This window comes from Engystomops pustulosus, chromosome 2 (assembly GCF_040894005.1).
Source record: "Engystomops pustulosus chromosome 2, aEngPut4.maternal, whole genome shotgun sequence".
NCBI classification, from domain to species: domain Eukaryota; kingdom Metazoa; phylum Chordata; class Amphibia; order Anura; family Leptodactylidae; genus Engystomops; species Engystomops pustulosus.
This window is the reverse complement of record NC_092412.1, coordinates 144,322,726-144,336,854: the sequence shown is the minus strand read 5'-3', so window position 1 is coordinate 144,336,854 and position 14,129 is coordinate 144,322,726. Positions and strand designations below refer to the sequence as shown.

The following is a 14,129-nucleotide window of genomic DNA, read 5'->3' as shown; positions in this document are numbered from 1 at the left end:
TCTCTCCAGCGATACCAAACCAAAATGGTGCCGCTGGAGGAAGAGGAAAGGGCTAAAAGCACGTTTTTCAGCCCAAAATCGCTGTAATTGGCCAGTCAGGTTTGACTGGCCAATCACGGCGATCGGCGGGCGGGACCGATTTGATTGGTCGGGTGACGGAGACAGGAACTCCTCCTGCCTCTGTCACCCAATTCTCGTCCCGATGTCACCACGTCGCGAGACGTGGTGACAATTCTAAAATCCTATGCGCTCGCGCCGTAGCTGTACTGCGCTGAGCGCTAATCGTCGGAAGCTGCGCAGTACAGCTACGGCGCGGAGCGCTAAGGTGTTAATCGATTTATCCCTAACATCTCTGTTTAATGGTGACAGATTCACAAGACACATGTATGTCTCTCATATGATATTATGGCCTCCATTCTTCCCGCTTTTTATAGCAGACAATTGTGGCAGTTAACAGCAGCTGTATATTACAGTTAGCACCAGCCCTCTATATAGCCCCTACAGCACCACAGCGTACTATAACGATGTTGTTCGCCTAAGGTTTTAATTTAACACCTTAACTCTGTAGCTGTTTTCTGTTCTACTATTTTCTAATGCATACAATACAATACATAACTAAATCAATTTCTTTATTTTGATTTGTCAATTTGTTTGTAGTTTTATATGCATGGTTTTTGAGCGTTTGTATATGGGCACATTCTTGGCTTTATAAGAGTTCAAGACTTGGTGTGTAGGGAGAGGTGTCATTCCACTATTTCACATCGGGAAGAGTATAGTGCAGGAACATAGTCTAATTAAAACATTTCGTCAGATAATTTTTGATGACAAAAACCATCTAAAATATTTCGCTTGCCTTAAACAAACTTTTTTATGCTAGGAAAACTTTAAATTGTTTTCTATACTTCTTTTCCCTTTACACTTTGCCTGTGTACATGTCAAAGAAAATTTGGCAGGATATTCATGAACCATCATTATACATCTAGCAAACAGCTGCAGCACATGGAATTGTGGGAGGATGCAGAGAAATAAATATAAATACAAAAATGAATACATTTTTCCGACTTTTTGCTAAGCATCAGAAAGTAATGCAGAAGATGTAGTTTATTTTAAGTTATGACCATATTTTTTGTACTGCTTATTAATAAATAAATCTGTATCCCGATGACCATGTATAAGACCTTAATCTTATATTAATTCCTGAACATCTGCACCTTGTGCATCATTAGAACAGATCATTAATGCCTTACTGTGATATTTACTAATATTTGCCATACATATACCGTATTTTATTATGTAGATATTAATTTCTTCTTAATCATCTCCTCAATGTTACTGATGGTAAAAAAAGCAGCAATTTATTATAAACAATGGAAAGACTTGGGAACCAAAAGCAGTTCTAATAAGACTGTGCGCCTCGGAAATGGAAAGAGGCAAGGACTGCCGGAGAAATGCTTCAGGGAGCAGAAGATGGCAAACTGACATGACAGACGCCAAAAATCAAATCAAGTTATCCCCTCTCATATCTGCCCTATCTTTGACAAGTCCTGTCTGAAATCATAGTGTCTTGATAACCCAGAGATGTCCCACAAAGACAAAGCTTCATACCGTGCAGCGAGGAAAGCTGACAGCACAAGAAGACTGCGCCGAATTCTAACAACACCAAGTGTCTTAAACACATTCTGATTGACTGTGTTGACTATGTTTAGAAGGAAGCCTGAGCAGGCGCCTGCATACGCATACATCATGAATATATTGAATTCTAAAAAAAACATTAAGTCTCATTGCAACTTAAAATAAATAGCTCATTTTACTGGTTTCATTTACAATGTATTAGAAACTTATTCTTATTACTAACAAAATAATTTAGGCTGTAAAAAGTTTACTACAAATGGATGAGATTATCAAGTTGTAAAACTCAAAAAGATGCTATCGTATTCTGGAATGTTTTATCAGCCAGTACAGTTATGGAAATAAGAGTATTATTTTCTGGGGCCTCCTTTTTCAGTCAAATTTATTTAAAAAAAAGAAGTACTGGTTTAGGTATAGTATTTAGATCAACAAATTAACAGATAAAAGTATTCAATGTAATTTATAAGGGAGGGAAGATTTATCAAGATTGTTGTGTCCTACAACATTCTTAATCTTTTCTGAACCATATTAAAGTGGTGCTGATATCTTATGCTTCCTCATAAATTAGGCATATATCCTGACATCCATCTGCTAGAAACATACTGTAACTTATGCATAAACTGTAGAACATTTTTCAGACTGCATGAGTCCCCTACTCTGCCACAGATGGGTCACTATGACAGTAAAAACTGAAATCATCCCACTGCTCAACTCTTTACTTATTTTCCTCTACTTGTCCTTTTCTTTTCACCTCTTCCTTTATCTTCATCAATTTTTTCACTGAGTTATAGGGTTGCTTTCATGATTCAAAGATTATATTGTCCTAATATTGTCCTATAAGGCTTGTTTAATAGATTTTAATTCAGAAACAGTTTAAGAGTAGTAATCAGCCTGCATATATATTTTTTCCCATTGGTTATGGTCAGAATACAAATGTTTAAAACTAGTTTGAACTTATTTGACCTAAAGGGGTTTTCCCACGAAGACAAGTTAGGCCCTATCCATTGGATAGGTCCTAACTTGCTGATCATTAGGGGTCTCAGTGCTGAGACCCAAGCAGATCGTGAAAACAAGGGGTCTGACTGTCCCCTCATTGATCCATAAGAGTAATGGAGCAGACAACCAGGCATGACCGTTCTACTCCATTAATATCTATGGAGCTGACGGAGATTGGTGAGCGCAGCGTTCAGCATTTTTCGGAAGCTAAGTAGAAATTAATGGAGCAGAACAGTCATGCGCAGCTGTCTGCTCCATTAGTCTGAGGAGTCGTGAGTGGGTGGTCAGACCCCTCGTTTCCATGATCTGCGGGGTCTCAACACTGAGACCCCCACTGATCAGCAAGTTAGGCCCTATCCCCTGGGGGAAAACCCCTTTAAATGGAAACCCTGTCATCAGGTTTCCACTGAACCTTTCACAGTTTTTCCCATTCAGTTTATATTATAAAAACCCATCGCTGATATCTTTATTAAATCAATTTGAAAAAAGTAGCTGGTACCGAGTCACAAGAGGCATGATTTCTCTTTTACAATACCTCCCTGAGAAAAAGTGTTTTGCCATTTTGCGCTATGTGTGGAATATAACAAAAAAAAGTAGACATGGCAAGATGTGGAACGATATGGGCCAGGCAAATTCACTATTACTTATGTCAGATTTTTTCAGTTGTAGTTGAAATCTATGCTAGTCTTGACTTTCAATTTCAATTTGGATTTCAAACCTCTTAATAATTCTGGCATGGCGTGCACTAAATGTGTCAACCATTAGACTTTAGACTCCAGCCCCATTCTCTTTTAGAATGCATCTGTAATCAGTGGAAAGAAGGAACAAAATATGTTGTTCACCTACAAAGAAAAGGATGTGAGTTTTAACATACATAACTTACTTCTAAAATATGTCTGGATAGTAACGGGCCTTCCACATACATTAGATGTATGGGACCTTGAGGGGACCTGTCACCAGATTTTGACCACCCTGACTAACAATGCCTGCTAACAAGTTTTCTCCATATAACATAAAATTAGCTGCCAGTGAGACACTGTAACTTGATTACAGATGTTTTTCTGACTCATGGCTGGTATCTGTGACTCTTCTCTCTCCCAGGCTGGCAGTGAACCACGCCCCATTATTCTGACAAAATCTGTTCAAATCTCTGCCTTGACAGTCTGCTAATATTCAACTATACACATATAAAGCTCTATGTACAGATGGGAAATATTGTGTAATTTTTTTTACGCGGTGCCTTTTATTACATTCTTGACATTCGTGACCAGTGACATCATAGCAGTTCCTTCATCCTTCAAAGAATAGCAAACTGTACACCATGTATGTGATCACATGAAATCACAGCAGCCTCAATGGAGGATGGAGAGGAGTAGAAGTCCATGGAGGCAGCTGTGACTCCATGTGGTCAGCTACATCCATGGGGTACAGTTTGCTATTATTAAGAGACTAAAGTACCTGAGATGATGTCATTCTGGTCACATGACATGAACTGTGAACAGTAAGGAGGCATAAGGCCTGGGGAGGATTAGATGGGAGGGACCAGACAAGCAGGACACGCCCCATCTGATGCCAGGTAATATAAGATAAAAGGTGATTTATGTGGATGTAAGCAAAACAATTTTTAACTAAAAGAAGGGTGTCCGTTAGTGAATAGGGCCCTATAGGAACCTGTCACTGGCTGTATATGTGCAAGTGTAGTGACAGGTTTCCTTCAAGAGCTGTATGATCTTTGTGGTTGACAGTATTATATAATTGAGTTCTTTATATTACTTTTAAAGTTAAAAACACAAATAAAAAAAAATATGTACACTACTAAATATGATTAAACTCAAAGAATAATACACAAAAACACACTATTAAAAATAATTGTGAATTTTCTGCTAATTTGTTGTCTTTGTATATCAAATATCTTGTATATATTTTACATTTCTTAATAAAATAATTTACAGCTTACTTACAATGAAAGTAGAGTTCTTCATCTCCATCCTGACTGGCTTTGCTATAGCCGCATTGCCTGTAGAATGGGAGGAAAATGTTTACTTAAAACTGCATTGGATGAGTGTGAAACAATATAAATAACCATAAAATAGTTGTGTGGAATGAAGGCAGATGAAGCCTTCAAGTTACAGGTATTTTAATGTGCCGCCCAAATAGCAGCTGCTTAACTTCACCCTATGTAAGGATAAACCTACTTCCCATTGACTCCCACCCTAACAAGGACTGTCCACAGCTAGCCCTGCTGTGATCCCTACACAATTGCCTTTCAACGCATGCCCAATGCTTTTCTACTGCAAGTTGAGCAGATTCATCTGCAGTTAACAGACTTCCCAATTCACAGTGCATGTTATGTGTGAACTGAAAACCAATTTCACTTTCATTCTAGTAAGAGTAACTTTGAACTTTTTTGTATTTTAGATTTTTCCTTTATTTTTAGAATAAAACAATCATACAGTAAAAGGAACAAAATCTCCATGTAACCTACAAAGGACAAAAAAATCAGGATTTTCTCACTGCAAGCTTTTATAAATATTCAATATACTGACTGAGATCAGTAGAATATGAAAAGTTAATACAGAGGAATTTCTCATCAGAAGTGAATGACTCTTTATAACTTTGTTTCCTTGTTTTGGCTTTTCAATTAGTAAAACAAATCTACAATGGCAACAATTATCTTCAAGTGAAATCTATCTGTTGCGGCTTTCACCGTGTAATCAATGTTATTTGTGGTTGGAATTAGTCATACCATACATGTGTGTAAACCAGTATAAATCAATAGATAATTTGCTAGACTATTAGTACTATCTGGCAACATATTGTCTTACCTCCTCCATATCATGAGTCCTATTACCATGGAGAGCAGCACAATGAATCCTGCCACTGACACTATCACTATGATAATTAGCGGATTCTGTTCACTGGACGCCAGGGCCACTGCAATGAAAAGCAAAAAAACTATGTGAAAAAGACGATGTAAAGTGTGCTCATTAAAGTAAGGCAAAAATATATAGCAAATTGAACTCTGATTCATGTTGCAATTCTATATTTTTAAGGCATTTGGCAATGGTAGAGAAGTTAATAGATAAAACATCCATGACCGAAGCATTTCTTTGGATATTTGGGTGTAAAACACATGATGGAACCAGACAAACATATACATGAGACTCCATCCATCAAACAGAGGCAAATTAAGTGTTACTATATACGATTATAACTTTAGGACAATCGAACTTACCAACGTGATTTTCAGATTTTTTTCATGACATATTGTACTTGACCTTAGTGGTATATTTTTGTTGAAATGTTTTGCGTTTATTTATGAAATAAATGTAAAACTTGGTGAAATTTTTGAAAAATTTGTGATTTTCTGCTTTCTAAATCTTATGCTTATCATACTAAATTAGTTGCTAACTAACATTAACCATATGCCAAATTCATCATTTTATGTTTTGTTATGTTTTTTATTAGGATGTTGAGAGGCGTACAAAGCGATTAGCAATTTTCCAGATTTTCATGAAAATGTAAGATTCAATTATTTTAGAAGCCTTTTCATATTTATAGGGGTTTTTAAAAGTTCTATTTATTAGAAACTCCACAAAAAAGTAGCACATTTTTAAATTGCATCCCTCAACAATTCAAAACATAAAATAAAAATGAAACAAAATGGAGGTTCCAAATTCCAAAAAGGAATTTTCAAATTTTGACAATAAAATATTTATTTAGCCCTAAAATTTACATGCACGATAAAATGAAACACATCTCACATTTTTTGTTCAGTTTCTCTTGAGTATGGCAAAGTGAATATAGCCACAGGTGGATGTAAACCACTGCATGGGTCCATAACAGGGCGCAGAAGGGAAGGAGCGCCATCACACTTTTGGAGGGCAAATTTTGCTGAAACAAATTTCAGGCGTTTTGCACCATTTGCTGAGCCTATAACATACCAGGACAAAATAAACTCCTAAAAAGTGACCCAATTTGAAACTAAACTCCTTAAGGAGTATAGTAACACTATTTTTGAGGTAGATATACCCCATTGATAACATTTTATTAACCTTTTTGGCAGAAATGCAAAAAAACTTATTCTGATACAGATTTTTTTACTTTTATTTTTTGTTCTATACATATAGCATAAATATCATCATATATTTATGTTCTATGGGTCATTACAATGATGGTGATATTCCATTTATATAGCGGAGAGATAAATCACTCGTTTTTGCATTGTTGCCTTCTAAGAGGCATAACATTTGGGTTTTTTTTGTTGATTGAGCTGTGTTATGGCTTATTGTTTGCATTATGTGTTGTACTTTTTTATTGGAATCATTGTGGTGTAAATGGAAATTTTTGATAATTTTCTATAGTTTTTTTTGTTTGGTTGGATGCACAATAATCCAAATTTTTGCATGTTTTCTTAATTATTTATTTACAGTGTTCATTGTACTGGTTTAGTAATGATTTTATTTTATTGTACAGGTTGTTACGGATGAGGCAATATTTTATATGTACTGTTTGTTTATGTGGCATTTGGGGGAAATTGGTGCTCGGGGGGGAGGGAGGGCAATTTTGAAAGGGGCATATGCAGAAGCTCTATAAGTGATGCTGTGAAACAGGGTTAAACAGCTGGGATCATTGCTATCACAATTTCAGGCGTTACTGCAGGAGCCCAATAGTTGCATACAGTCGGGCTTCCGCACTGCTCTCACCATTAACAATTGTCATCGGTAACAGCAGTGCAGGGTGTAAATACATGTTCAGGGTGGGAAATACCTGTGAACCTGGATGTGTATTTACGTCCTAGGTAGGTAAGGTGTTAATAAGGGTGGAATTTAGTCTGGAAAAGAGACGACTACGAGGGGACATGATTGATTTATTTAAATATATGAATGGTCCATACAAAAAATATGGTGGTAAGTTGTTTCAGATTAAATCAAATCAAAAGACGAGGGGGCACTGTCTCCATCTGGAAAAAACAAGGTTTAATCCCCAGAGGCGACAGGGCATTTTTACTATGAGAACTGTCAATCTGTGGAAAAGCCTCAAGAAGGGTCTAGATTCCTTTTTACACCTAAATAACATTGATGGTTATGTTATATAGAATTGTTTCCCCTAAATCCCTTCCTCATCCAATCCCTTCCCTTCCTTGGTTTAACTTGATGGACAAGTGTCTTTTTTCAACCGTATAAACTATGATACTATGATATGTATTTGACAGAAAGATGGCATCACAGGGTGAACAACTTTGTAATATATTATATGAAAGACATCCTACGGCAGCAAACTGAGTGTAGATGGCTGTCTGATAAAAAAAACCATAGCATCATTGTGTACTTCCCAGTTTGCACCGATGCAAGACAAAGTTCCCAGCCACTGTCAGATACATCAAAAAGCTCTGGCAAAGCATATATATTGCTATAACCAGTCCTACCTGGCCCACTCCACCAGCAGCCATGCTCCCTTTACGTCTCTCCACTAATCCTTGGCCTTGGAGATGGTTCGAAAGGGGGAATAATTGCAATTGCTGGCAGTTTACATAACACTAAAGAGAATGCCTGAAATTGAACAAAATGATCTGGTTTTCTATTTCAGCAAAAGCCCCATCTGTATTTAATGTCCCATAATGCAGATCACTTATCTCTAATATTTTCCCCATACTAGGGAAGGAAATGGTAAGATTTTTTTTTGTCTTTTGAAGGATCCTTTAAATATTTTGGACACGATTTAACATTAAAAAAGATTTCACACTAAGATAGTGGAGAAGAATGTTGATATTTGAGGCTGAAAGCTATGTAGCATAACACATAATTGCGAGATCTAAAAAGATCAAATAACTGTCAGAATGATCCATGAAGAGCCTGTAAATAAACATAAAGCAAGATTCTGCCCCTAAGACAGGACCAATTTAATGAAAGTTGTATTTCAAAATTACTCTACTAAAATATTAAAATGAATCTTTCTGGCTTCCGTAGTACTCACATATTCATATTGGATGACATGAGAAAATATTTCTGTTTATCACAGGACCATATTACAATGATGACATCTGAATGCTTTTCTTATTCATTAATTTTCTGACACCCAATGTTTGCATGAGAAGGTTCTAGGCAGCTACACTTTTTTCCATAAAAATTTTATTGGATTCAATTCATTCTGAAAATGTCTCTTGAGCAGTAAACGGATGCAATTTAAGGCCCCGTTAAGCACAATCTGTAAAATTCATACTGAGCAAGCTATCATTCCAACCTTTCATTTATAACGGTGGTGTCTGTTTAAATGGAAATCATCCCTTTCTCAGACAACAATATTTTTGTCATGCGTGTCACTGCCATGGCCTTTAAACAAACTGTGTGTGAGCGGCCACTCTCGTGGCTTTGGAGCCTTTTAATGGAACAAAATGAGAGGTTTTCATACATACATACAATTTCTCAGCAGATAAAGACCACTTGCCCCAAATAATCTGCTCTATTCCAAATTGATATCAAATCCTTGCCCTGGTTAATCCATGACCTCGTCGCAGCAGCTTTAGTTCAGATTACAAGACCAACACTCTGCAGTTGCCAAGTAAAACAGGTAGAACTGCATCTTATTTTAACTTCCTACATAAAAACCATGATAAAAATGATTTTTTAAGTGTCCCGAAACATTTTAGGTTTAGAATACTTACATTATTTTATATATTGTGGAATACACTTGAATGGATTTTAAGTGTTTTGCATCAGTTTTTGTATCTAGCTGTTTATAAAAAATTTGAGCTCAGCTTCCATTTATAAACTTCTGCGGGAAAATGTGAGCTCTGATAGGCTGCTGTGAGTAACTGGAACTCAGATACTTCCCCCTGTCGGTTTACTGTATGATACCTATACTCTCAAATGTAGAGTCTATGTAGACTCCTTAGGTAACAGCCCTCAGAGATGTGCATCTATACCATTTTGTATGTTGCAGCAGGACTGTGAAAAATACAAGCACTAATAGATAATTATGGGTAATAATGTTAACCACACATTTTATAGTTCAATGCTCACCTGATTTTGAAATCATGAAACATTTTACAATGCCAGATTTTTTTTGCACTTTAAGCTCCTACCTCTATCACAATGTGTGATACGATTGTTGCTTAGGCCCCTTCCACGTTTGCGTTGCATATCACGTCAGAGTTTGATCAGGATGCGATCAGGGTTTGGTCAGTGAAAAACGCGCATTTTGCATCAGAGTGCAATCAGTTTTCAGTCAGAGTTTCTTCAGTGTCTCTGTTTTTCACGCGCGTTTTCAATGCAATTTCAATGCGTTTTTCACGTGCAGAAAATGTGCGTGAAATGGACTCAGGTCTGATCTCTATCTTTGCTATGGCAATTGATGCGTGAAAAACGCATTGCACTTCCATTGCACTTGCAAGTGTCTCAGGGTGCAATGCATTTTCGATGCATCTCCATAGACTTGTATGGTGCGTTTTTCACGCGCGTGACTTGCAAAAGTAGAGCATGTCGAGATTTAAACGCGCGTTAAAAAAAACACGCGTGTGTGCGTGAAAAAAAAATGCAAGTCTGAAAAGACCCATTGGTTACAATAGGTCAGAGTGCAATGCAAGTTCTGCGCGTCAAAAGGACGCGCAGAAAACGCGCGTGAAAAACTCAAGTGTGAAAGGGGCCTTAGCCTTGTTTTAGTTAATGAATAAGCTAGGAGCAATTATAATATGATGCCATACTTACTGTTCCCTACAGTACCATTGGTACTGTGACTAAGGTCCAGCTTTAAACACAGGAAGGCAATTGCCATGAGTTCCTACAGGGCAACATGGCAGTTTAAAGTAGAGGGAAAAAGTGACTTGAACCGCAGCACTGGTTTCATCAACTCCAGCACAACCTGTCAAGCACAGTCTCTGCTTCACATTTTAACAATCTATCAAAGCTCTGTTTTATATCAACCATCCAATGTGTAACAATAATAATAATATTCTTTATTTTTATAGCGCACCATATTCTCTAGAGCTTTACAACTCATAGGGGACATATACAAATAAAATACTACAGTACAGAGTACAAACAGTCATATCAAACAATAGGAGTGAGGGTCCTGCTTGCAAAATCTTACAGTCTATAAGGATGAGGGGGTGACACAAGAGGTATTAGAGCTTGTACAATGGTCCAGCCATTCTTGATAATGCAACAGAATAAAATAATTCAATAAATAAAGATGCTGCTGTTTGAACCAGCCATCAGCTTCCATATTATATACAAGGTCCAAGGTAAATGGGACTGTAGAGAAACCTGTAGCTTGGTATCTGGAGTTTGCCGGATACCAGATGGGAGGAGGAAACAGGATGGGTTAGTAAAGAGAGTTGAAATTTCATACAGTTAGCGAGTGTGATAGGCTTGCCTAAAGAGATGGATTTTAAGAGCATGTTTGAAACTTTGAATGTTTGATAGTGCAGTGAAGGGCATTCCAGAAAATAGGTGGAGCTTGAGAGAAGTCCTAAAGAAGGGAGTGAGAGGTTTGACTTAAGGTAGAGAATAATCTAAGATCACTGGCAGAGCACGGGTCGGGCGATAAACTGAGATAAGATAGGAGAGTTAGGGAGGTGCAGCATCATACAGAGCTTTGTGGATAATGGAGATTATTTTAGACTGTATTTGAAAACAGACATGCAACCAGTGCAATGATTGGCACAGACTGTATTAGTATGGGGGTAATAACAGCATGCTTGAAAAAAGAGGGAACCACACCAGTAGAGAGAGAGGTTAAAGATTTTAGTGAGGTAAGAAGGTGATGAGGGAGAGAGAGACTATATGAAATGTGGCATGATGGGGTTACTGATGCAGATAGTGGGGTGAGCAGAGTAAAAGAGCCTAGACACTTCTTCCTCTGTGAGCACTCAGAGCTCTCCCTTACTCTGTTTCACCTTCACTTGGCAGAGTTTCTCACTTTTAGTCAACATACGTCTATTTTCATCTGTTTTCCTCAGTAATTTTTACTGTGGAACTCCACTCTATCATTGATTTGGAGGCAATAGGACCACTGTGGATACCATGTTTAAGGTGAACTTACTTTACCTATTGGTCACAAACCTCTTCTTGCAAAAAGAGGGCTGGTCTCCTAAACCCAAGACAGATGATGACTGCAGCTCAGGGTGGAGCTTGTGGTCATAGCCCAAGGCCTCAGAATGGCACACCTTAGTAGCAGGTACTTGCAGTAACCACACTTGCTAGATTTCTAACTACTAAACAGTGAGTGATAATAATAACCTAATATGCCTGCAGTATAAGTACCATCTGTGGGTCTGAACTCTACTGTGGTACTTACCAACATCAGTAATTGTATCTCAATCAATATGCTATAAAGTGGAACCTTTCATAGGTAATTTCTAGATCCAAGTGCATACAATATTTCTCTACCCCAATGACAACATTATACATACTGTGCATGTGGTTTAACATTCCCATACCATATATGTGACAGCTAGTGCCTTATATATTGCTACAGAAAAGTTGCAATAGCATATTCCAAGCACATGGCACAAAATGTTATACTACCTAGCAAAAGTACTTTTCTGGTAGTACTGTTCTGATAGTACAGCTTTAATTACATTGTGTGTTAGAACAAGCCATGCACGTGTGTGACATTACATGAAGTGAACAATGAAGCTTGTTGTTGCATGAAAGAAAACAGAAAACAAGTAGAGATCTTGGAGACCATGCAGAATTGATACAGCAACTTTTTATTTCACATACTGTATCAGTTATTTGCTGGAATATACTTAAAGTGGTTAACCCCTTTAAAGAGTGACAAAGGATACAGACAGACAAAAATACAAAGACAGAAAAAACACAGACCTTGCTTATTTTGTGCCTATTGAAGCAATTAAAGTACTACCACAGGTCCTGGAAAATGGAAACCACAGCATGCATCCGTATCTGCATTGTGTGGGCACAGATTTGAAATCTGGGAAGTGGGGACCCTAAACTCCCAGGGTGTGGACTGCCCCCAATGCCAGGGTTGGCTCCAGGTTTCAGTAGGCCCCTGGGTGACTGAGCCTCCGTGGGCCCCTTTGCAGTGAACTCACATGGCGGTTACAAAAATTTGCAAACTAAAACATTCTCCTGTTCCTCAAATTATTCCCTAGTTTATTTTCCCAAACAGCACCTCCCCCATGGTTATTTTATATAAATCCCCCTCACCCCTATGGATTCATTAGGTACAGCCTCCCTCACCCCAATGGATTCCTTATGTAAAGCCTTATGTGGGCTCCTCAGCAGCCCTGGGCCCCGACACTTGCTGGAGCAGGTCCAGTGGAGGTAGCGGCCCTGCTCAACACCACCGGTAGGCTAAGCCTCTGTTTAGGTTTCATGTTGCCACAACTATGCTCCATAGAGCCTACAGCCACAGAATAACTTGTTGTGGTGCATGCTGTTGCTTCTAGTTATAAAACTTGTGGGAGAATTTATACTAGATTTATACTGATGACTATATGCTCAGGATAATGTTCCTATGAGGCAAAAATTTGACTATCAATATTAAGCTGTACATTTGCTATTAACAGTTCTCTTTTCTTAGTAATTATGATGTACATTAACAAGCTATAAAAGCTCAGTTTACAGAGCAGGCCAAGAATAAAGGGACATTAAATTATTTTGTGCTAATTGCCATAATGTGTAAGATATATTTATGTACATTCTATAATGAAGTTATGGAATGTAGTTATAGTTTTGGATGTAAAGATACAACAGTGTGTGCGAGATAAAAGCCGCTTAATTAAAGTATAAACAGAATAATTAGAGTTCATTGTCATTATGGATTATTTTAAAATAGCATATTCTACAGAAAGCAGACATAAACATTCATGTAGGTTTCTTTGAAGGTCTAAAAAAAAGTTTTCCAGGAGATTAAAATGTGTTTTTTTCCTTTACCATAGAATATTGAAACTTTCTAATGTATATTGAAACTTTAGCATCTAATGTGCCAAATAGTGAATATAATTTAATGTAACTCAATTCTTACAGATACGTAAGAGAACAATAGCAGTAGGTGACATCGATGTCTAAATCTGAACTTTTTTTTTTTTTGTCTGGCAGACATTTGTTTGCTCCTGAAGTGAACATTAGCTTTCTGACTGAATTAGCATGATCGGAATTGATTAACAGAAATAGAAGATGTCTTTTCTAGAAGGCCAGATTTATTATCCAGCACAGTAGGCCCTTGCCTCCAGGAAGCAGAGGTTAAAAGTTGGCTCTTTCCCTGCGCAGCATGTATGTTAATCTTATTTTCTTTCAGTGGCAAATAAAAATGAGAGAAGGAATTGGATGAATAAACTAATTCAAGTTGAGATATATAGAAAACTAGAATTAGAATCTGATCAAAACTCAAAGATAAGATATAAAAAGGTCCACTGTAAAATCCAAAGAATTATACTTTCTGTTAGATACTGTGGCAAGAGATTCAGCTAAAGTAATTTACTGCTCACGCTTATAAAAAAGTTACTCCAGAGGAAAGAAATTTAACACTTCAAGGTC

The 14,129-nt window shown here is 37.4% G+C and overlaps 1 protein-coding gene across 1 annotated transcript in view; it reads right to left on the bottom strand.

Annotated features, from left to right (window-relative positions):
• Positions 1 to 14,129, bottom strand: part of EPHA10 (EPH receptor A10) — a 461,510-nt gene that overhangs the window by 57,020 nt on the left and 390,361 nt on the right. The window contains exons 8-9 of the mRNA XM_072136754.1: positions 5,451 to 5,559; positions 4,587 to 4,642 (exon numbers count right to left, since the gene is read on the bottom strand). Of these exons, the coding sequence (XP_071992855.1) occupies positions 4,587 to 4,642; positions 5,451 to 5,559 (165 nt within the window). The remainder of the gene's footprint in view (positions 1 to 4,586; positions 4,643 to 5,450; positions 5,560 to 14,129) is intronic.